This window comes from Lonchura striata, chromosome Z, assembly GCF_046129695.1.
Source record: "Lonchura striata isolate bLonStr1 chromosome Z, bLonStr1.mat, whole genome shotgun sequence".
NCBI classification, from domain to species: domain Eukaryota; kingdom Metazoa; phylum Chordata; class Aves; order Passeriformes; family Estrildidae; genus Lonchura; species Lonchura striata.
Genome location: NC_134642.1, coordinates 83,983,550 through 84,008,587, shown reverse-complemented (window position 1 = coordinate 84,008,587; position 25,038 = coordinate 83,983,550). Strand labels below are relative to the sequence as shown.

The 25,038-nt window shown below is 37.3% G+C and overlaps 1 protein-coding gene across 1 annotated transcript in view; it reads left to right on the top strand.

Annotated features, from left to right (window-relative positions):
* Nucleotides 1–25,038, top strand: part of FBN2 (fibrillin 2) — a 113,774-nt gene that overhangs the window by 69,440 nt on the left and 19,296 nt on the right. Inside the window, exons 26-47 of the mRNA XM_021551872.3 lie at nt 1,300–1,428; nt 2,442–2,567; nt 3,194–3,319; nt 4,133–4,255; nt 4,392–4,517; nt 5,088–5,213; nt 6,179–6,301; nt 7,384–7,506; nt 9,102–9,227; nt 11,354–11,476; nt 11,697–11,819; nt 12,089–12,250; nt 13,175–13,243; nt 13,909–14,034; nt 14,728–14,853; nt 15,354–15,506; nt 19,686–19,754; nt 20,287–20,412; nt 21,195–21,320; nt 21,701–21,826; nt 23,195–23,311; nt 24,790–24,915. Coding sequence (XP_021407547.3) covers nt 1,300–1,428; nt 2,442–2,567; nt 3,194–3,319; nt 4,133–4,255; nt 4,392–4,517; nt 5,088–5,213; nt 6,179–6,301; nt 7,384–7,506; nt 9,102–9,227; nt 11,354–11,476; nt 11,697–11,819; nt 12,089–12,250; nt 13,175–13,243; nt 13,909–14,034; nt 14,728–14,853; nt 15,354–15,506; nt 19,686–19,754; nt 20,287–20,412; nt 21,195–21,320; nt 21,701–21,826; nt 23,195–23,311; nt 24,790–24,915 — 2,700 coding nt within the window. The remainder of the gene's footprint in view (nt 1–1,299; nt 1,429–2,441; nt 2,568–3,193; nt 3,320–4,132; nt 4,256–4,391; nt 4,518–5,087; nt 5,214–6,178; nt 6,302–7,383; nt 7,507–9,101; nt 9,228–11,353; nt 11,477–11,696; nt 11,820–12,088; nt 12,251–13,174; nt 13,244–13,908; nt 14,035–14,727; nt 14,854–15,353; nt 15,507–19,685; nt 19,755–20,286; nt 20,413–21,194; nt 21,321–21,700; nt 21,827–23,194; nt 23,312–24,789; nt 24,916–25,038) is intronic.

Sequence of the window (25,038 nt, the reverse complement as noted above, 5' to 3'; positions counted from 1 at the left end):
TGATGGCTGAGAACACACAAGAGCACCTCAGCAATTCTGACACCAGTGCAACGTTAACTCAGGAAGAGACAGACACGTGTGTTTAATTTACAAGTTTAGGATCTTGCTCTTTACTGTCTGGAAAATCTGAAGATAAGCACGACAGTTCTGTGGCTGTGGGAATTTGGATGCCTGCGTTGTGGGTGGCTGGCTCTGTGCTGAAAATGAAGGAGGTTTTGTTACAGGCGTCCATGAGTGTGTCTGAGTAATAACTGTGAAGTGTGGGTGGTAAGGCATGTTCACTGAGGTTGGTCTGGATGCTAACGTTGCCCTAACTGGTGATTTCCTTGTTTTTACAGTGATTGCATTGATGAAGAATGCATTTTATAAACTTTATTCCTAAACTAACCAGAATAGGTCAGAAAACTCCCTGCAAAAGCTTTATTTTTTTTATTCCCCTTCTGTTCTGTGGTGGTGGAATTACACCACTGAGCAGCTGTGGAGAAACAGGTTTTCTGAAATAGGTGACTTTTTTGCTTGTTTTATATCAGCAAGAAGTTGTTTTATAAAGTTTGCAGGAGCCCAGATTCTCAAGTAATGTGCCAGATCTGCCACGTGGGTCTGACACCTGCACACATCTGCGAGGACTGGCTGTCCTCACCCAGCAGAAACCTGTCCATGGGCAGTGACACAAAGGCCTCTCCTGCCACACTAACTTGTTTCACTGGATCATATCCACATTAAAATTCCTCCTTAGGTTTCTGACTCACTACCAGTGTGAGTTAAAAAGAGCTCTTCTGTCTTTTCTGCTATAGGTTTCCGCAGTGGGTTTAATTCAAACTTAACTAACAAGACAACCAGTGAACTGTAAATCTAGCTTTGATAGGAGCTGATTCCTAATAGGGAGGGTGTGTATAAACTTATAATGCTATTACTGGATAAATATGTTCATAATAATCAAATTATAATCAATGGCATTGTAGTAATGGATTCAGTTGATACCTCTGTAGAAATGATGTCTTGGAATGTCTTACACCTAGTTATTTCCTTAAGAATTTACCCTTAAATTATACTTAATAGAAGCAAACTTGATACGTAGTTTACTATGGCCTGAGAGCTCTGAACACTCAGCCTTACAAATCTTCCATGAGCTGTTTCACTTAATCAGATCATTCTATACGTAATTATTTTTTTCTCTGTTGATTTGCATACTGTATATGGTTTCTGTAGACTTAATTGACAGTGACATTTTTTTTCTGTAAAAGCGTGATAACCTTAAACCCAGTTTTATTTTTCTACATCTCCACTGCTATGAAACAGACATTGATGAGTGCAGGATCTCCCCAGACTTGTGTGGAAGTGGCACTTGTGTCAACACTCCTGGCAGCTTTGAGTGTGAGTGCTTTGATGGCTATGAAAGTGGATTTATGATGATGAAGAACTGCATGGGTAAGTTTTGCCAGGATGCCCTGGAGTCTCCTCTGCTGTGCAAAGCCTGGCTGTTCTCTGAGCTGCCACACTGAACCCTTCAGATGTGTCATTATTGTGACTTCATGAGCAAATGGGTCAGATATGCAGTTTATAGAGACAGATAAGTGAATTAAGTATACACCCTTGCTTGTTCTTTCTACTAATTACTTACATTCTTAAGAGACGCTTACTCTGTACAGGTGTTTTAGGATGGCAGCAACTCTTGACCCAATTAATTTAAAAATTGCTAATGGAGCATGCAAATACTTGGTAAAGCTAGGAATAGAAACCTGGTGTTTCAAAAGTGGTGTCAGTCCCTTTTTATTGCTTCTTCTAGGACTCAAGAACTTCTCACAGCATTTCCTGAAAAAAAAATACAGCTCTTCAATCTGTTTAAAGTTGTAAGAGTAGGTCTGGAGACACCAAAAGGTGTTTAACTACCTTGACTTGGGCTTCTGTCACCTTTTCTTGTTTTCCTGCAAATTCTGATGCTTGTAGACTTTTCTGGGAGCACAGGAATGCCTTTATGAGTTGTAGCCCGAATATTTCCCAGCCACACCATGGCACAGACAGGAGTTACCAAACTGAGGAGCCATTTAGGCAAAAGTTGATACACAAACATCCACCATAACTGCATCCACAGACAGGAATTTCAGTGCATACATGAACAGGTGTCTTACTGCCTTAAGCAATTTAAAAATATATACACATCACATTAATACACTGTTCTAAAGAACAATATCCAAAAATTTTCTGCCTTTGCTTGTGTTCCGTGTTTTCTTGTATATCTAATGTTAAATGATGAATTTCTGGTTTTTCTTGAGAGAAAAAAAATACTCACCTATAGAGTTCATAATGATATATATTTTTTGGTTTGCTCTGTTGTGCAGCATGAGAAGAGGAGCAACACCATGAAACGATTTATTTTGTAGACACTGGGAATTGCTTTTCTCTTTGTTGCCTCTTAAATATTTTTGATGGTTTCTTTGCAGATATAGATGAGTGTGAACGCAACCCTCTGCTATGCAGAGGTGGCACCTGTGTGAACACTGAGGGCAGCTTTCACTGTGACTGTCCCCTGGGGCATGAGCTGTCACCATCCCAGGAGGAATGCTTGGGTGAGTTTCAACTCAGGAAAATAATCTTTAGTTTGAGGAATGGTCAGTCCTTGGCAAAAGTGGGGTCTCAGAAATCTCTTAAACAAACTGATGTTCCTCCTTTATGTTGTAACTTCAAATAAAAAACTAAAAGCCTGTAAAATCCCCAGTGCCAGTTGACTACAAAGAGGAGTGTTTTACCAGGTCTCTTAGGGATTATTTAGCAAACTCAAAACTCATTGGAGCAACTTTAATCAGTCACAAAACGGTGTTGTCATGTGTAAAAATGCATCTCTCCTTTTAGCACGTAACCTACATAACTGATGAATTAAAAAAAAAGAAAAAAATAGGCAAAAAAGAAGCATATTATCTCTTTGGCTTATTTTCTTGGTAATTAATGCCCACAGCAGACTCTGTAATTAATGCTCTCAGACCTGACTCAGAGAAGATAAATCTTTGGACACTAGCTCAAACACAGCGTGCAGAACTTTATTCCTCAAACTGGAACATGCCAAGAACAAGAAAGAAATTGAATAAACCTGACAGCCACTGGTTTGAAATATTACCTCTCATTCTTCCTGGAATCTGAGCTGTTAAAGCTGGCAAATATCCTGAATTGCAGCTGATCTGAACAAATTCTTCCCCAGATGTAAACGAGTGCTCGTTGAGCGACAGCCTCTGCAGGAATGGGAGGTGTGTGAACATGGTTGGGACCTACCAGTGCTTCTGTGACTCTGGGTACCAGCCCACTCCCGACAGACAGGCATGCACAGGCAAGTGTTGTGCACCCACATGTGGCATTTCGTGCTTCAGCTGCATTGTTCCATCTGTCCCTGCTTTTATTTAACTTCATACCTTCCCTTTGGAAATCAGCGGGGCTTCTTCTTGTGTGCTTTGAGGCCTACCATGAGCTATTGTGGGAATACAGAAATATAAAGGAATAGAAAGAAGGTATAAAAAGGTGGTTGCTGCAGTGAGCTCCACAGAATATTTTGAAATTATACTTACTGTCCTACTCTATTAAAATCAAAGGTTTGAGGTGACAGCCAGAAAATACACTTAGATTTCTTGATCAGGCAAGAAAAGCTCCATGCATTGATGGTTTATCTTTCAGTTTTTTCTCCTTATCATACCATCTCTTTAATCCTTCACTATAATAATACTGAATTATATATTTACCAACACATCAATTCCATGTAAAGGAGAACAGCAGTGCAGATAGGGCTTTCTATTTGCTTATTATGGGGATTTTTTTTGCAAAATTGTGAATTTGTGCTACATTTCAAGCTTTAAGTTTCTCTGGGTTTCCCTTTTTTTCCCCTTTCCAAACTTTGTTTCTTGAGCTTTTTTTCACACCCCTAGCAATACACAGGAGCAAACCCAATATTTAACTTACCAGCTTGCTCCCACTGATGAAAAAAGCAGTTGAAAGAGGGGAAGATGAAAAAAATATAAATCAGAGACAGTAGAATGAGACTAAAAATTCAGAATGAAGACACTGATATACTTCTTTATGTAAGATGTGAAGGGAATATTATTTTTTCCTTAAAGAAGTAGACTTACTGCTATCAACGTTGCTTCTCCAGATATTGATGAGTGTATGATAATGAATGGAGGCTGTGACACCCACTGCACTAACTCAGAAGGCAGCTATGAGTGCAGCTGCAGTGATGGCTATGCTCTGATGCCAGATGTCAGGACATGTGCAGGTAGGTTTTTACACTGGAAAAACTCCCTCATTATCTTTCAGCCAAAATCAAAGTAGTGTTCCAGCCCATCCATGCCAGAGTGACATAATTATTATCTGCTTTGTTTTGTTTTGTTTTGTTTTGTTTTTTCCCTCAGATATTGATGAATGTGAAAACAATCCAGATATCTGTGATGGTGGGCAATGTAGCAATATCCCAGGGGAATATCGCTGTCTCTGTTATGATGGATTTATGGTTTCTATAGACATGAAAAGTTGTGTTGGTAAGTAGGTGTGTGCACAAAACTTAGTGTAAGTCTTGAAAATTCTTCAGGTTTTGTTTCGGGATGTTCTTTCTACTGCGTCATTGAAAGTGGGTGTTGAAATTACATATATTATTGAAAAAAAATCTATATGCCTTTTGGTAACTCCTTAACAATGAAACAGATCCCATAGTTAAAAAACATTGGTATGATTTTACTATAATGGAATATGTGTATTGAGAAGGGATCAGATGAGGAGTTCAGAAGGGGGACTTCAAAAATTTTTCTTTGCAAGAAAATTACTATGATCACGAATATGTTTTAAGAAAATGATTTTAAGTGAGTCTTGTAAGAAAAAGTTTGTTTCATATTCCTTTAATTAGCATTCCAAAAAAAGGTGAAAACAAATGGTATTTGTTTTACCACAGTAGTATTTCGACTACACATTTAGCCTTACTTGTTTTAGGGAATTTACGGAGTAGAACATCTGAAATGCATTACAACTTCATATAGTAGGAATTTTCACCTGAAATAAAGTGTTCCAAAATGACAGTAATGTCCAACTAATAATTAATTTATAATCACCTACAGATGTGAATGAATGTGATTTGAATTCTAACATCTGCATGTTTGGGGAGTGTGAAAACACCAAAGGCTCCTTCATTTGTCACTGTCAAGCTGGGTATTCAGTCAAGAAAGGAACCACAGGGTGCACAGGTAAAACAGATTTCCAGTGAATGTGTCACATATTTTGGTTGGCTCCCAGGTAAAATAAATGCACAAGTGTTACACACAAGAGAGAGTTGGTATCTGTGTATGTATATGTATATATATATATGTGTGTGTGTTTGTGTGTGTGTGTTTCACATCTGCTAGCATGTGCCAAAGTTTTAAAGGGAGTATCAATGCTGGAGGCCCCTTACAAACTAATTTAAAAGATGTTGGCAGCACAGGTTGTGCGAACACCCATGTTACAGAACTTGGCTTGGGGTGGCAAGGCTGCAGTTATGTTGGAAGTTTTTTTATCAGTGCTCTTTTTCACATGTACCTGGAGGATGAACTCAGCTCAAGCTGCAGGAAATGGCCATGTGGTCCAAGGAAAGAACAAAAGGGGGGAAAAAAAACCAGTAAAAAAATCCTTCAACCTTTGCCAACAATTTTTACAGTTCTGTTGTCACTCATAATCACTGTACAAGTTCTGTGATATTTAAGCTGTATCTTTTCTCCTGCATGCTCTCAAGAATCCAGGCTCATCCAGGAGAAGCTGATAGAATTCCTCCTGCAATTTTGTGTTTAGGAATCTGTTCTGTAACTGCTATGGCCATGGGTGCATAATTATTTCTATGACTGAAAAGTCTCTGTGCACCCAAAGAACTCATCCCAGTTTTAAACATAAAAAATCAGCCTATTTAATATTTCTGGAAAAGAGTATTAATTTCATGCTGAAAAGCACTTGTAGGAAAGTGGATTGATTGTCATGTTTGCAAACAGAGAGCAAAAATAAAATGAAATTGTAACTCCTTTGTACTAATACAGAATACCAAATAGCTTGCTTGAATTATTCTAAGTTCTTAAACATTTGTTTTTTAAAGGGCTGCAAACCCTCACAGTGGAAATACGTAAAATAAACAGGATTTTTAATATTCTGATGTAAATACTGATAGTTTGTTTTGTGCTTGTAGATGTGAATGAGTGTGAAATTGGAGCTCACAACTGTGACATGCATGCCTCTTGTGTCAACGTGCCAGGAAGTTTTAAATGCAGCTGCAGAGAAGGTTGGGTTGGAAATGGCATTAAGTGTATTGGTAAGTACATGGAAAACAAAGAGTTTTTTCTCTCTCTCCCCACTCTTTTTTTTTTTTTTTGAAAGCATGTAATGTGACTGTGTGATTAGTCCATTAGAAACAAAGAATTATTCTTCTGTCTGCTGTATCATGTGGATAGACATGTATGAAAGATTCTTATGTTTAACAGATTTGGTTTTCTAAGAAAAAAAATTTTACTGTCTTAGAAACATAATGTTGTAACATCTTACTGAATTAACTACGTATTTTACAAAGTTTATATACAAGTCCTACTAGAATGTGCAAAATAAAAAAAAAAACCATAAATTAAATAAATTTCATTTTATTGTTTTCTGTCAGTAAGGTATTTCCAGTCCTTCAAACATTTTTTTGGTAAATGTCTTATAATTTATCTGATTTATAAACCCTGATACAAACCAGATTGGGACTGGAGGGGTGAGAAACCTGTATCTTCATTTGCTGGACTGCTGTAGTTTTGTATGTTCCTTTGCCTTCATGTTTCAGTTTGGTTTGTAAGAGATTGTAATATTTGCTTTTTGTTTTCAGAACATTTTGGGCTCTATGGAATATTAGGCTTTATTGATGTAATGTGCTAAAAAAGTGACCATCTTGTTTCTTCTTCTTTTTTTCTTCTTTTCTTTCATACATATTAACATCCAAGTGAATAGCTTGTCTCAACTCTCATGCAGTGCATTGTTTTCACTTTCTTCTATTACTTGGGGAGACTTCCTAAATAAGTGACAGATTTTTACCTTGCTACATTTCTTTGGTTCAGTTTCTTTTTTTTAGAACTTATTTTGAATTTAAGCTCATTAACAGGACATTAACATCCAAGTAATGAGCCAGCTGAATTCCATCAACTGCTCAGAAATATTTTGCCCAGTCTCACCTGTTGTAATTTAAAGGAAGACGTTTTAAAATGAAGTCACTATAGATTAACCCTGTATCATCTAATAGTAAATGTGTGTATTTATGGAGACATAAATCATGCTTGCAGTGGTGCTGGCTATCTCGGCAGTTAATTACCAGCCAGTTTACTAATTACCAAGCTGCTGCCTACACTTTTTGACCCCAATGTGCAGATCTTGATGAATGCTCCAACGGGACCCAGCGGTGCAGCGCCAATGCCCAGTGTGTGAACAGCCCGGGCTCCTACCACTGTGCCTGTGCAGAGGGATTCACTGGAGATGGCTTTACGTGCTCTGGTAAGGGGATTTTGTGACACCTGACTTGTTCCTGGGGGTTCTTCTCTTGTATGGAACCTCTGGGAATCAGACTTAATCCCACAGTGTAAGACGATGAATGTGAAAATGTAATTTAAGATCAAGGTGCTCCCTGTCAGAGGCACCTGATTGTTCTTTTGATTCATGTCCCAGCTGGACCCACTGGGTCCATTTTTTGGGGGGAAGGTCCTGTCTGCTGCTTCTTCCTCCCCCTCATCTTCATGTCAATTGTTTGGAACATGCATGTCCTGCTTGCAGCAGTGCCTCTGCTCAAGAACACCAAATGCCAGCTCAATTACAGTTCCTCTCTCTGGCATCATCTATTGTCCCAGCACCCAGTAGAACAGGATGTGATCATTAACACAGGACTTCTTAAAAAGAAAAACAAGCTGCAGTTAAAAAACATTGCCTGTGTCTCTGTATTTAAATTTGTAGGTGAGAACGGACGCTGTTATTCACACAGGAAGTGACTCAAAATAAATTGGCACATATTGTATCAAGTATAAAGATCTTATATTGGATGTTAATCTTGTCTTGGATTATTCTGATCTTTATCATGTACAGAGTGGAGATGCAACATTATCTCTGCTCTCACCTTTTAACACATCCTGTATTTGGTCAGCCTATTTAGGTCTGAGAATGTATCCTAATCATAGTGAAATATCTAGAAAACTACTATGAGTGCATTTATTATTGACTAACTGGCTAATTACAAATATAAATTAATTTAAAGCTTGGAAACAGGGTTTTCTGATTAATAGTGTAAGGTATTTTACTTGAGAATAAAGACCTTCAAATATGACTTGGTTTTTGTATTTCAAGTTTTTGGTTCATGAGCACAATGTTTTATCCTTATATTGAGCTTCTGTGTTTCTCTAAAAATCTGATATAATACTAATTATGGACTAATAAAATGAAGAAAGCATATAATATTTTTTTTGGACAATTATAAGAATACCTGAAAAAATCACAATTTCTTATGATGACTGCAATGATGAATGCCCTCCCTTGCCATTCTCTTTCTTTATAGTTCTTTTGGGGCATAGTAGAAGAGTTCCTGGTGTGCAACTTGTCATGTTCCCCAGCCTCAAATAATATTTTTTAAAATGAATATGGTAATAATTTTCTATGTGTGATTTAGGAAAATTTGCCTTTTGGACATTTTTTTCTGTCATAATAGCATAGAAATATATACCAAGAGGCAAAATTTTGAGCAAGACTTTGTTTAAGCAAAACTTTTTAAGCAAGGTATTTAACTTATTTGTCAAGATTAGTCAAGACTGGATCTGAAAAGCTTGCATTATCAAAAAAATTTTCATCTGTTGATGAAAAACAAGGAAGGAATGATGAATGTTGATGAAAATGTGGAAGGAATAATTTTGGAAACTGTGTTTGCTTTTCTGCATTATTTCAATTTACTTCAATAAGTGTTCTGTTTTATACTTTCAGTGCTCAACAGCGCTATTATTTTGGACAGCAGGCTATTTTTACGTGTATTTCTGCTGGTGAGATGCACGTAAATTTCTAGATTTCTGTATTTCTCTGTAGTTTCAGAGGGGCTTTCCTGTCTTCCACAGATGTTGATGAGTGTGCAGAGAATGTCAACCTGTGTGAAAACGGGCAGTGCCTGAACGCCCCCGGCACCTTCCGCTGCGAGTGTGAGATGGGGTTCACTCCTGCCTCCGACAGCAAGTCCTGCCAAGGTGAGCTGCTGCTGCTGCTGCCCCAGCTCTGCTCTCCGATTTTGGGTGGCTCTTTCACATACCAGAAGTTTCTTCAGCATGAATTATGTTGGGAGGTTGCTTTTGTCTTTTTTTTGTGATGTTTTCATGGCCTTCACCCATAAATCCCAGAGCAGATGTTTGCCTCAGAAATTTTGGAATTTTATTTTTTTAATTCCTTTTTTTCACTATTGGATAGTGTGTGGAAAATCCTGTATTATCTTTCTAGTCCAGTTCAGCTTCTATTCCCTATTTTGTTCTTTTACCTTTTGTTGTGGTTTAAGTATAGTAGATGACTGTAGATGACTGTATAGTAGAAGAAGTTTTACACATTTTTAGCTAGCGCCCCAAAGCTTTTATCTTATTTCATATTAGATGGTGAAAATCACATAGCATCTTTGGAAATTCAAATTCTTAGTGAGATAGGAAAAATAGGTTTCAAAATTTAATCTTTAAGATTCAGTCCAGAGTGTGGCATGTTCCAACGTTCAGGTGTACATGTATGAATCAGACTTCAGAATAATTCAGGTGCTTCTGAAGAATTACCTGTGCCAGTGCATAATCAGATGTGTTAATTATCAAGTCCTATCCATCATCTTTATTGAATTTATTGGTGCAGCTCAGTCATATTACAGTGGTACCAGTGGTCTAATAAAAATCCCCTAATAGATCCAAATCTACTCCAGCCAACCAATGTTTTGAAAAACAATGTAATTCTAAATTTTGGGTCATTGTGTTGAAGGATTTGGGTCCAACAATTGAAGGATTTTGGAGAAATGCTTGATATGTTACTGTAATTATAACAGAGTTCTGAAAGCATTGCATTGGTTAAATTGTGCTCTTGGATAGCTAAAATATCTGGGTGCTGAATTCTTAAGAGAAGTTAGCTTTAATTTCTCTCATTTTGAAGTTAATACTTTAATCCCTCCTATGGTAGGAAATGTCCTTGGCTGATTTCTACAGTCAAGGGGAAAAAACCCGTCTTCATTTAGTGAAATGAATGTAATAAAAGTTATTAATCCACTTTCTTCAGAAGTCCCATGAGATGTCAGTACATTAACTTCTTAGTTACCTGATTTGGAGGTCATTCCATGGCTGTACTCCAGGGTATTTAGAAATTTTATTTTCCAGATGAAATTGATTCAGGACTTCTGGATGTTAAGCATTCATTTTCCCTAAAAACATGTCTCTGAAATGGCCCTCAGAAGTTAACCTTTCTCATATGTTACTATAAAGAGGCATTTTATCACTTCTCAGCCTCTGGCTGAGGTAATCCCACCAGGTTAAAAGTAGATATTTTATTACTGTAATAATTCTAATAGTCCTTTTGCACATCTTGTGCAATATTAGTTCATCAACAGAGCACTGTACTCAGAATTTCAAATTAGGATTTGACTGTGCTTTGTAAAATGATATTAATGCTTTCCACTTCCATGTGTGTTCTAAAAATAATTCACTAATATGTGCCAGAATTGCATTTGCCTTTTCCACAGCTGCTTTATTCTGGCAGCCTAAAAAGTCCTGCTGTCTGACAGTACATGGAGGGTTTTTTTTCCACTCCTATCCTACTTACTTTCAGCTCAGAAGTATTTTACAGTTTGTGCCTAAAGCCATGGCTTTGCAGTCTGTGGTGTCAGTGTTCATCTTCTTTCTACACTGCAGCTGACAAAACCATCCAAATTTCTGTCAGTGTCTTTCAACTTGATTTCATCTTCAATTTAGATGAGCATGCAGGCAGTCCTTCAGATGCATTTTAGCTCATCTGTGTGTAGTTAACTACATAACTATTTCAATGTGGGCTTGAGAAAATCACAGATAATTCTTACTTCCTGTATTCCTATTTTCCCTGTATTCTTCCCCCAAGGAAATATGACTGTTGATGCCGACACACTCTCTTCCTTCTTAAAACACTTTCTTTACAAATACAAATTCACAGAAACAAATTTTGTGTAGTGTTCTACACAAACTCAAAAATGTTAATTTTTAACATATTTTGCATGTGTCTGCTTTTGCTTTTATAGTGCTATGACACATAATAGCAACAGCAGTAATAATAACAATAATGTCGTACTACTGTGTAACTTTCTGGTTTTAATGCATTCCTTCAGACACGGATGAATGCTCCTTCCAGAATATTTGTCTGTTTGGCACCTGCAATAATCTCCCAGGAATGTTTCGTTGCATCTGTGATGATGGCTATGAACTGGATCGAACCGGGGGAAATTGCACAGGTAAATCACTGCTTTTCAGAAATACATCAGGAAAAAGGGTGGCTTCTTATATATGCAGATGAACAAGGATTTTTTTACTCCTTTGGTGTAAAGGAGTAAATTATTTTTAAGATTCAGCTAAAATTCACTTGCATTTGAAACTTTCTAAGATGTTTTAGAGAGTAAGATTATTCCTTTCTGTCCAATGAGCAGATTTATGAATGTGGATTTCCTGTTTTAGATATTGACGAATGTTCTGATCCCATTAATTGTGTTAATGGTCTTTGTGTAAACACTCCTGGAAGATATGAGTGCAATTGTCCTCCAGACTTCCAGCTGAATCCTACTGGAGTGGGTTGTGTGGGTAAGTAAAAGCTTCCTGAAATATCACTTTAAAAAATCACTGCTTTTATGCAAATAAGATAGAAAAATATCGATTCCAAAATTCTGCATATCCTGTTGTTTAGCTTTTTTAGTGCTGTCTCTCTTGACATCAATAACTATCAATGTTCTTGAAGTGCCAATGACTTCAAGAGCACAACGTTACCTGAATTCCTCCTTCTAGGTATGAAATTGGAGATGAATGCCTGAAGTTGTGGTGTGCAGCTGTAACCACGTGTGCTTTTTACGTAGATAACCGTGTGGGCAGCTGCTACCTGAAGTTTGGACCAAGAGGGGACGGGGGCCTGTCCTGCAACACTGAGATTGGGGTTGGGGTCACTCGTTCCTCGTGCTGCTGCTCGCTGGGAAAGGCTTGGGGGAACCCCTGTGAGACCTGTCCCCCTGTCAACAGCAGTAAGGAAATGTTCTCGTGTTCTCCTGCCTTATTTTAGAAGGGATGGAAAAGGAATTTGCAGTCTTTCACTGTGTTGCTGTACATTGGTCAAATTTCCCTGCCAGTGTCAGAGGGGACTTTTAATCTGTGGCTGGTTTGGTGTCTGTTCTCACACCAATAAATCAATGCTGCCTCTACAAGGTGCATCCCACCAGACCAGGTGATACTTTAGGTAGTTTTGAGCATTTTATTTTGCTCTTTTCTCCCATTAAAAAAAAAAAAAAATTAATAACTTCACAGGTAAGAATGGAATAGAGTGCATACATTTGCTGGGCATTTTTGTTCAGCAGCTCCAAGCTGGTAACAAAATTAATTAATTATGTTTAGAACCCAAAGCATGGCTTTAATTTGGAGGAATTCATTATTCTCCAAGGAAGAGTGTTGATAACTGTTGCTACTTATGTCTAAGTCAGTCTTGAGTACTTTCAAACAATTACCTAATGATAGTTGTCAGCTTTGTAGAGCTTTGAAGGTCTTTAATGAATCATGCAACACAAATGTCAAGTATGTTGTTCTTTACAGCCTCAGTAGGAATTCCAAGCTTGACACCTTTAGCAGTGGCATACTGGCATTTCATATTAAAGAACTAATCAAAGCATAAAATATGTGCCTCTGTAAGGACACAGTATGGAAAAATCAATATTGTGCCTGCCTTAAGAGTATCTGAGGTTATGGTAATAAAAGAAAACAGAACTCCTCATCTTACATTGGTTTTCTGTTAATCTAATGCACATGTTTTATTTACTGTGAATAGGTCAAAAAAGTAGAAACCAAATGACTGTAGGGAAGACCAGCCATTAAAATCACAAGTAACATTTTATGATTCTGTTGTCATAATTTTATTTTTTATGAGACTGACATTCTCTTGTTATATTTTACTTTAGCTGAATACAATACTCTGTGTCCAGGGGGAGAAGGATTCAGACCAAATCCCATCACTATTATTTTAGAAGGTGAGTTTCTTATAAATTACCGTGATGATTGATATTGATGATAATAATTATTATTAAAAATGAGTCATCTTTGAGGAGGAACTGCATTTTTCAGAAATCATTATATTTAGTGCAAAGATAAAACAGCTGTTAATGTGAATTGGGACACAACATGAAAAGGCACACAGCAAAAGAATATTGAAGAAGTCCAACACCATTTCAGTAGGAAAACAATTCTGGTCCATACCTTTTATGTGCCTCCTTACTTTAACTGGATTTCAAAATTGGGCCCTGAAGGATAAGTCATTTATGAAAATTACAGCTCATCAGCAGAAAGGGCAAATGTCAGGAAGTATTCATCAGGCAAAGCAGCTCTGGTTCCAATAAATGAGCAGAAGTGAGGAATTAGATGCCAAATTCCTGTAAACAGCAATGGAACATTGGGCTTAACAAGTTGAAACTGCTCCTTAAGGGCTGTTTGAATGGAAGAGAATGAGCATCTCATCCATGCATTCCTGGAGAGCAATTTAGAAGCCAAAAAAAAAAACAAAACCCCAAAAACCCACACATGACAGTTCAAAGCTACTAGTTGGCAAAATTTCAGGGTACTGCTTAAATCTTCTTTGTTTTCATTGCGGAATGAAAATATGGTGAGTTTGGGGTTTTTTTTCCCTCTCTCTTTTCAGACATTGATGAATGTCAGGAGCTGCCAGGTCTCTGCCAAGGGGGAAATTGCATCAATACTTTTGGCAGCTTCCAGTGTGAATGCCCAAAAGGTTACTACCTCAGTGAAGAGACAAGAATCTGTGAAGGTTGAGTATTTTGAAGCCTCTTTCTCTGTCAAAGTGCAGTTAGTATGAAGACCACTACTTTTTAGCCTTAAATCCTACCACCCTTACCTAGAGTCTTCCCTGAAATCATTATCTTTGGCACCAGTGATGCAAATTAGCACAAAGCTTGAAATGGAACGCTTGGATATATTCATTTTTATTTTAGATGTTAGACTTCAGCCATGTGTATTCAGCAAACTAAGGGGTTATTAATGATTTCTGGCTTCTCACCCTGCAAGTTTTATGATGCTCTCTGCATTTTGGGTGTGAGAGTAGCAGTTTAATGTACACAATATGAAGTAAAGTTCATACTGGTTTTCCTTCTGTGTTTGAGATTTTTCATAACTGTTACAACCAAAATTGTAAATTGACCCTAAAACTAAAAACAGACTAACCCTGCTGTGAGAAGAAGATGTAAATGTCTTCTGTGAAGTTGATTTGCTCCTATTTCAATGGCAATTTCAAGAACTTTTTAGTTTATTTGGTGTGTTGTTTTCACTTAAGAGAATCAAGGCTAAACTTAGAGGTTAAAATCAGAGCTGTATTTTCCAAGCTATTCTTTAAATGAAGCACTTTTGTTATCTTAGCTTGGTTTATTATGTTTGTATTTCTCAGAAATACTTGCTTGGACTTAGACCTCCCTTATTAACTGCGATGTATTTTCTTGGTTTATAGATATTGATGAGTGTGTTGCACACCCTGGTGTCTGTGGTCCTGGCACCTGCTACAACACCTTGGGGAACTACACCTGCATTTGTCCACCTGAATATATGCAGGTGAACGGAGGACACAACTGCATGGGTATGAAAAATGTCATCTTTACCAGAACTGCAAGATTGTCAGACTGTTTGAGGGCCGGACCCTGTGCTTTGTGTTTATTTTGACTATTTTTAGCTGCCATTTGGTGTCATGTTGTCAGGAAAGAGATCCCTCTGATTGGCATGCTGCTCTTACTCCCTAACACAGCTCACTGTTCACTGGTTTATTTTAGCTGATCATTTCCACATGGTGGGGTTTACCATACAAATGGATCTCATGGGTATCTACACTGTATTTATGATTTCTTAGGGGTTTGCCTTTTCCCCCCCTTAAATGAAAACAGAAAATACATCACACAAGTCTAAAACAAAAACTGCAGATTACATCAATCCTTAAATTATTTTTAAATGCCTGTGTTTATGTTGCATTTAGAAAACAGAGTTAATGAATCTTGTCTGGTTTGGTAGGGGGTTGATATTTACATAATATTGTAGTTATCATAATGTTGGTTACTTCATCAGTGCTTCTTTTCTCACATCCAGACATGAGGAAAAGCTTTTGCTACAGAAGCTATAATGGAACTTCCTGTGAGAATGAACTGCCCTTCAATGTGACCAAAAGGATGTGCTGCTGCACATACAATATTGGGAAAGCCTGGAACAAACCCTGTGAGCCGTGTCCAACTCCAGGAACAGGTAAAGCCTTCTGTGGTCACCCCATTTTGTTACTTTCTTTGCTTATCTGCTGCTTTGACCTATTAACTAAAGCTAACATTTCATGCCAAAAGAACTTTCACTGGGCAGTAATACTGGTGGTGAAGATACTGGCTGGCTCAAGATACCTCCTGTCTAGTCTGTTCTCCAGGCTAATTAATTTACAAGAGTGTAATTTAGTTCTTGATAGTTGGAAAACCATTTATCCTGGTAGTCCTAGTCTGTCAGAACATCAAGATTGGGTTTTGTTCTGAGTGTAGGAAGCCTTTCCAGATTTTTCATCTGTATTTCACATTTGATCCATGATCTGCTTGGTTGCTTTTACATTTCCTCTACTGAAGGTGACTGAACTTGCAAAAGTTGCCCAATAAGTATGGCATGGCAATGGGAAGTAAAAAATTCTCTTCTGTAAATGGAGATGAAAATAAAAAAGGACAGATCATTTTCAGTCAGTCTTTATGGAGCTGATTTCCTGGAATAAGTCATCCCTGAAAGCTCAACTCAGAAAAGTCATGAGTGGGAGAATCACCAGCTTGGAGGGAAACCTGACATCCACTGAAAAATTCTTTACATTTGAAAAAAAAGAGAAAACATGCTTAGATAAAACTAAAAAACTCATGTGCCTGTTTTGTACAAACACAGTTTGTTGTTTAATGTACTTGCCCCAAGTTCACTGGTTTAGTAGCACTTAACCTATGCCTCTGGTGCTGTGATTTAAATATCATTTATGGTTTTAGTGTAAAGAATGTATTACTCCCATTCCAAGTGGTTTATCTTGGTAATTTGAGGTAAAAAACAGATAATTTTTAGAAATATTTTCTCTCACAGTAAAGACGAGGAAAGTGGGATGAAAGGAAGAGAAAACTGCCTTTTTCTTTTCCTTCTTAAATAGGAGGAGGGAAAATGAAGGAATGCTCCTAGCAGTCAGGAATGGGAAATGGAAATAAGCTTGAGAGAGGAAATACATGATTGCTACCACAGAAAACTCATGAAATTCTTTCCCATCGTCATTTATCTAAATGTCATAAAATTGTCACCATGGTGACAACATGATGAGAAGAGTCCAGCAAACTGCTAGCAGAGATTAATGCAATTAATGTTCTTTGGTAAAAGAAAGAAATCTCCTTTTAGATTGGTGACACTCAGATTCTCAAAAACTCCTGCATCTTTTAATGATTTGTTAAAACCAAAATTGCATGGTATTGTGCAAGCAATTACAGGGTTTAAATATTTCCTGAAATATTTCAGTGTTGCCTAACAGATATTTCAAGTGTTGCCTTGTTAGCTTTTCTAAATGACTTGACTGTTTTTGCAGGCATGGCTGAACCTTTTTCACCATGAAAAGGGATTGTGTGTGGGGGATCAAACACAACTTCCAAGTGGAAATGGTTGAATAGATGCACTTATGTTCTATAATCAGTTGTTTTGCAATCTGGGGGAGGGCTGCACATCACAGACAGGGGTTGGGGTACACTGACCTTACCCACATCACCAGACTGAGCTCAGTGGCTCATTAAGAGCATTATTCTGCCCTGATGAGGATTCTAAGTGAACTTCACACACCCATGCATTTGCCCTTTTTTCCCTTGGTGAACAGAGCCCTTTCTTCCTTTTTCTCTGTTTATTCTTAGCAGTCAATCTCTCTTTGATGACTTTAAGTAGTAAAGACTGTTTTGTTTGGTTTTACACATTATGCAGGTCATAACTATTAGCATACAGACTTTAACCAGAAATAATAGTCCTTTTGTGTTTGTTTTTTTACTGGAAGAAGTGTAGAAATCTGCTTCACTGTTACAAGGTAATGAAGAATGTACAGAACTCTTTCATAGTTTGGTAATTTCAGGAGTGCCTGATCTCAGTTTTTTCCCTGTTATATGACAGATCTTTTTGTCCTGAAAAATGGTATAGTTATAAGTGTATGGGGTTTTGCAATATTTTTAAAGTCACTGATACAAAGCCAAGCTCCCAGAAGGTAAATCTCTGGCATGTTTTTATGTGGGTATTTTGGCAATTTGTATAAAGACATTTTCATACAACACTTACCTAATTATATACTCTTTCTCTACACAGTAAAGACTGGGGGAAAGAAGTGTGGAAAATTGATTTCAGTGAAATTAATGAAAAGCAGAGGTAGCATAATATAACAAAAGAGGTCCTGCAACCCTTGGGGCCTCTTCCTCCTCCTCCCAGACCTGATATATTTTATCAGACAGGTGATCACACAGGTGATCCTAGTGTCCCTCTAGGACAGGGTAGTGAGCACAGGGCTCTGGTTTTAGTCTGATATATTTACTGACAGGCTTACCAACAGCAATAAACAGCATAAATCTCCTTTCAGAAAATAACTACCACATAAGTAATGTGTAAAATATATTAGCATATTAAATTATTATAGTAACATGTATTAAAGATGTATCTATGAAAGAGCAGTACATTGCTGGATAGTAAAGCACCGTGGTAGACAGCTCTATAGCCCTGTACCCTCTACAGCAAGAATAACCTGGGTGAACATGGTTATTTCCTACTTTTTCTGTCCTGCTGTTTAATGGTCTAGGACATTAAACAGTAAGACAGAAGAAAGTAGAAAATGCAGATGTTCAGGTGTACTGCGTCCTGCTTGGCTTAGAGAGATGACCAAGTATGTCTGAATGCAGGAAAAATATTTTGCCAAATATCATTCTGAGCAGTGATTATCTAAATTTACTAAAAATGGGAAAAATTATTCCATTTATAATGGTAGTTAAACTTTTCAGAATCATGAGCTGTTGAGGTTCTACCACTAAAGTGTAGATGACAAGAAACTCAAACTACAGGCAGTAAAGACTATAAATGCTCCAGATTAAAGAGCATTACTTGTAAGAAGTAAGGAGCTGTTTGTTTTTCATTTTTTGATACTAGAATAATTTGTCAGCATTTCAGGTTTAGAGACACAAAGGCAGGCTTCACACACTTCTGTTGGGTAAAAAGGTTTCCTGTAGGTCCTCAGCACCAAACAGAGGGTCAAGCACTTATGGAAGTCTCCAGATACTAAACTTCCAGAAAACCTTTGAATTTTATGTCAATCAGATGGTTTTTGTAAATTTTATTCACTTTTTTGAAGCACATTTCCCTTTAACCTAATGCCCTGAATGTACAAATAACGTGCCACACACCTTGAAATGCTTCCTTGCCAGTAGTTTGGAAACTGAAGTATTAAAACATATTCTTTGGGTGGTAATTTGAATGCTGATATGATCTAAAAAGGTGTTTAATAGTGGCTTCATGTTATTGTTTACAAACTGTTCATTCAAACTGGTTGTGTCTTCACACTGGAATTGCTTCATTTCCCTCAAACAGGTACAGATCCCTCTGGTGGTATTATGCAGTTTTGACATGCTTATAATTGTAAGCCTGTAATTTTTTATGTTTCTACCTAGATAAAAAAAATATTATTGTGAATAACTTTTTGTCTGGAGAGCACTTTTCTGCCACTTAAACGTCATCTGCAGTAATTAGTAGAATCCATGCTAGAAATTTTTCTCTGTATGTTGCAAACCCACTCAATTTCCAACACCTTTCCTAGAGGACTGTGTGTTAATTTACTTCACACCAAGCATTTCCTACTCTCTGAGTACAAAAACAAATGGATATAGAAGTAGCATATTTAAAAAATGTGGGGCTTGTGGAGCATCTCTTTTTAAAGCACAGTCTCCATTCTGCTGAACTGTCAGTCAAACTAATCTGCAGTAATTTCACAAAAAATAAAATATATAATACTGTGAAAAAAGCATAGGTACTGGTAAATTATATTTATATTTCATATCTGAAAATGCTGCTGTAGAGTCTCACTACAGATTCTTAGAAAACAGGAATAAACCTTAAGGAGTTCTATTAAAAAACAAACAAACCAACCAAGCCAAAACCTGATTGAATGACTGCATTCTCAAATCAGACATTTATTCATGTGCCAAAGTCTGCAAAGATGTGAGGAAAGTATGTTATTATTTCAATTTGCATTAATTTATTGGCAGTCTGAGTTTTCAATACAACCTATAGAAGGGGCAATTGCTCTCCTGAGTAGATTTGGCTTAAAACAGCTCTGGAGTAGCTGAGAATACTGCAAGTAATTCTTGGGAGATTTATGCATTCCCTGAAAATGGATTGCTTTATATTTTGCTCTAGTTGAATTCAAGAGCCTATGCGGAAATATTCCTGGCTTCACTTTTGACATCCATACTGGAAAAGCTGTTGGTAAGTTTCACTAGTTTTAGTCTAGTCCAAAAATTGTTTTGCATGATGTTTTTGTGCCTGCATAATGTTAACGAAAATAAGCATTTCATATACCAAAGTTGTTAAATGCCATTTTGGAGTTACAGTGGTGACACAAATTGCGACCAATTTTTATGTAAAATATTCCCTTTTTTTTTTTCACTTCTACATTTTGTTGTGGTATTTTGCTCACCTGCCACCATTCGAGTTCATGATTTTGAATTTTAATCAGTAGGTGAAAAAGCTTTGCCTTCAAAAATAATGTGGGGCTTCCCTGCACATTTGTGAGTTTTGCATCTTGTCCAATACTTAGTGTAGCTCTGTTTTGATCACTTCCTGAATTTGATATGTCATTTTTTGTCATAATGGTTATATGTGTGGTTTTATTATGTGTGCAATTTCTGCTGATTAAAAAGGAACATCTCAACTCAGTTTTAAACACAGTGAAAATGAGAATCCTTGCAGTGTAAAGACATGATGAACTGTATTTAAAACCAGCTCCTCTGCCTTTCAGACATTGATGAGTGTAAGGAAATCCCAGGAATCTGTGCCAATGGAGTTTGCATCAATCAGATTGGCAGCTTCCGCTGTGAGTGCCCCACTGGATTCAGTTACAATGACCTGCTCCTGGTCTGTGAAGGTGATTTGAATTTTGGTTATTTTCCCCCTTAAGCCCCCTTTGGTTATTCCCCTCTTAGCCCCCTTAAGCTTATCTAAAAGGAAAGGGGAACATTTAATTCATGTGGTTTTCAAAATCTAAGAGACAGACTGTGAGTTTTTATAGGGCTCGAGGTTATAAATCAGTTTAAATGCTTATCTTTATTAAGGATGCACATGCACTTAATAAAATCTGTAATTATGTTCTGTCAAGCTCCTAAATAGGTAGTGCTTTTGTTTTGTTTTATTTAAGGGAGAAAATTTAATTCTCATTCTCAGAACTTCTTTAAAAAAAGTATCTTGTTGTTTTTTTCCAACTTATATCTCTTCTGCTACAGTTTTAGAGGCAGAGATACTCTTAGAAGATGACAAAGTCTTGTGTGCTGTAAAGTCAGTAGGAATTTTGTCATTTGTTCAAGGATTTTGTGATGTGCAACCTAAAAAGTTGCAAACCATGCCACTTATTTTTTCAGCTCAAAGGCAAAGAGGAAGTTTTTTTTTTAATATAAAAGTTTCTTCAGGCAGATGTTGCAAATTTCCAAAGTTTCTTTGATGCATGGCGAACTGGATTGGTGGGATCCTCTTTCATCCAAAAGGTGACACGGATGAGATGGTATTGATTTTGCTTTCCGTGTGCATTCCCAGCACACAGGGCTGGAGGTCAGGCTGCTTGAGCTTTGTGGGGGACTGAGGTTTCCTCTTGCACAGACAGACAATACAGCGTAAATCTGAGGCAGGTTTGTGATGTCTGATCTCCTTTTTCAGATATTGATGAGTGCAGCAACGGGGACAACCTCTGCCAGAGAAATGCTGACTGCATCAACAGCCCTGGGAGCTACCGCTGTGAATGTGCTGCTGGCTTTAAACTGTCCCCCAACGGTGCCTGCATTGGTGAGAAATCAGATTTTCTCTCCTGCTTTCACCTCATCAATGCTATGCTTGTGTTTCTTTCAGTATCCTTTATTTTCTCTCGCCTTGTGCATTCTGCTGTTTTTCTTTATAGCCATGTTTCTCAGTAAAAGGAAAGAAAAGTGATGTTTTTAAAAAACATTTTCTAGGTATCAGCCAAATCCTGACAGCAGTTTTACAGGAAGTGCTTGCCTACACACCTTGAGGATAAAATGGAGCTCTCTTATGATTCAGATTTACTTGCAGATAATTTTGAATCTGGTTTTAATCATAACAACGGATTGTAAACACATTATTTGTGTAAAACGAGGATATAATGGAGGTCGATAGCGTGCACCATCTGTTTTGTGTTTTTGTTACAGATCGCAATGAATGTCTGGAAATTCCTAACGTTTGCAGTCATGGTTTGTGTGTGGACATGCAGGGAAGCTACCAGTGCATATGTCACAATGGCTTCAAGGCATCCCAAGATCAGACTATGTGCATGGGTATGGAGAGAAAATGCTTTCCTCTATCTGTGGTTTTTTTGGCTGTGGGCTCTTTCCAGCAGGGAAGATGAGTCTAATTTTTTTAGTAGGTTATACTGACATTAAGGTATTTCTGTTTCTTATTTTCTGGGTTTTTTTTTTGGGGGGGGGGGGTTGGTGGGGTTTTTTTGTTGTTGTTGTTGGTTGGAGTTTTTTTGTTTGTTTTGTTTTGTTTGTTTGTTTGTTTGTTTTTGGTTTGTTTTTTTTTTGTGAATAAAGTCTATGAAGCTGTCTTTGGAGGGGATAAATTAATTGAGAAAAAAAAACTCAGAATGAAACAATGTGTTCTGAGATAGCTCCACAGAAATATTTCCACAGAAATACATCATTGTGGCTTATTAGTTTTATAGGATGGATCAGAGAGTGATAGAGCTTGGAGCTAAAACACACATTTTCCAATGATTTAAATCTATTGTGTTCATGTGCCATTTAAAAAAAAATAGAATCCCCCTTTTAATGTTACTTCATACTGATTTCATGTGAAAATGATGATATGATAGAGATGATATAAGAAATAAGATTGAAAAATAAGAATGTTCTTGTTCTTTTAGGTTATAGCTTAGTTCTTAATCTGTTTAGTTTCTAGATGGTTTTAAAATGAAAAGGTGATGCATTTCAACTTTAAATAGATATTTAAAACTTGTTCAAATTGTAGTGCATATTCATATTTGCCTAAAGTCTTCTCATACTTAAATTAAATCACATTTGTCAGATGATTAGAGGAGGATATTTGGGAGAGTGACCTGTTTTGACAATGCAAAATTTTGAACTAGCAGAACAAAATCTCAGTAGCTTCCAGTTCCCCCTGAAACTCCAAAAATTACTGTAACACACAGGAGACATTGAACTTTAGTGCCTTTTAAAAACTGATATTTGCAAAAGTTTGTAAGCAGTCTTTGTAATTCTGGATGTGATATTGATATTATCCATTTACTTACATAAATTGAATTGCATTTTCAACAATTTTTAATGGGCTCTGAGGTAAAATATGCACATAGCAATTGATCATTTCAGGGCTATGATGCTTTGTACTCAGTCCTGATCACTTGTATATGTTAAAGAAATTAAGTACTGTTAGTATGGAAAACAAAAAGATGGAATGCCCTCAGATAGCTGCACATGCACATTTATTTTTAAAATACACACAAAATTACATCATGTGGTGTTTTTCTCTGTGTGCTGAGAAGCTGTGAAAATCTGTAGTATAAACACAAAATGTGACAGACGAAACGAGGGACCAAAGTTTAGGATGTTGCAGTTGTGCACAGACAAGACATCACCCACACCTGGGAAAAGCAGTTCCCACCTGCAGTTTGTCTCTCCTTGCAGATGTTGATGAGTGTGAACAGTATCCATGTGGAAATGGAACCTGCAAGAACACAGTTGGATCATACAACTGCCTGTGTTATCCAGGATTTGAATTAACTCGTAATAATGATTGTGTGGGTAAGAGACCTAATCCAAGCTCTTATTTTCATTGCTGCTGGCTTGGCATGCCAAGGAGGACAGTGTGTAGTTAAACAGAAGAGATGTCAGGGTGTGAAGAAAATTAATTGAGTTCAGTAGCTTCTGCTGTAACCAGTCCTAGAGATTAATCCTTACTGTCATGTTTTAAAGTAATTAAAAGTGTTTTTTAATTACAGCCAATTGAGGTTACAATTACAGCCAATATAATATTATCCTAAATATCTGGACTACTGGGGCAACTTTCACTGATGTTTTAATGCATTTCTCAACTCCTTTAGACTATTTACTGCACATCTCTGGCTGTAGGCACAGTGCACAGGCACCACCTCCAGTGCTGCCTCATGAATTTAAAATAATTCCTTTATTTCACCCTTTTGCTTGACTCTTGCACAGGGTGAGAAAGAAGAAGCAGACCAGCAGTAAGAAAGGCAGGACAGCTGATCTGTAACCTGCCAGATCTGCTCTCCTAAAATGAGCAAAGTTATACAGAGCTGACACAGGCATTGCTAATTCACATTTCATAAAGAACTGGGCACCAGGGTATCTGATGAGTTTAGATGAGTTTAGCCTATTTTAATTCCTGGGCTCTTGCGATCAAACAACCAACACCTTCCTGGGCTGAGAAAAGGCTCATAAACCTGGAGATCTCTCTTGTGCAGAGCATAAGCAAAGAAAAGGGGAGGCTTTACACTCCTTCCTGCTACAGAAGGAAGATACAGCAAAGTCTGATTGTTCTTTCAGCTTCAGAACAGAACTAACACATCTTTTGAAAAGCATTTTAATCCTCTTCTTGCCCAGGAAAGAAAAAAATTAAGTAACAAGAATGTGTTGGGAAGTACAAATTTTTCTTACATCATGATGCTTATCCAATATCCTTTTCATTTATTCTTCCTCATCCATATTTCTCCTAATGCAGTGCTCCTTTAAGTCTGCATTACTGGAGTAACCCTACAAAATAACAAGCATTTTAAAGCAAAATTTTCAGAACTGCTATGAAGGAAAAAATCATCTCGTGGAAAGCAAATTGCATAGTCCAAAACTTGGATTGGCAGGGACAGGTTTTTAGGAGGAAACTCCAAGTGCATATGGATCCAGATAAAATCCAGAATACCCCATGTAACATTTTCTCCTCTGTTGGTAGACTTGGTGTCATGCAGTCCCTTAGCAGTAATTGAGTATCTCCAGATGCAGTAATTGAGCTAATGCTAGAAGCCTGGAAATTGTAATACTCTATAAAAAAAGTGTGGTTTACTTAGAACTTGCATATTAATGCTCGAGTGAGAGTGACTTTCCTCCAGCTGTCACCTGATTACTTGTTGCTACAAAATGTGCCTTTTCCAGAGAAATGCTAAGTATTGAAACTTGGGCGTGTTCATAACATACTGTATGTAGACTGTTGGGACTCAACTCTCACTTCTTGGGCTCAATTTTGAAATTTTTATTTTTTTTTTTATCAGATATTGATGAGTGCAGTTCCTTTGGTCAGGTGTGCAGAAATGGACGGTGCTTCAATGAAATTGGTTCTTTCAAATGTTTGTGTAATGAAGGATATGAGCTGACTCTGGATGGCAAGAATTGTGTTGGTACGTATGAAACCACATAATGTTCAAGTACTGATCAGCTGAAATAAACTAATAGCTTCCATGGAGAGGGAAGCAACACACTCTGAATATCTAAATATCAAAAGAGAATGATGGTGACTTAAA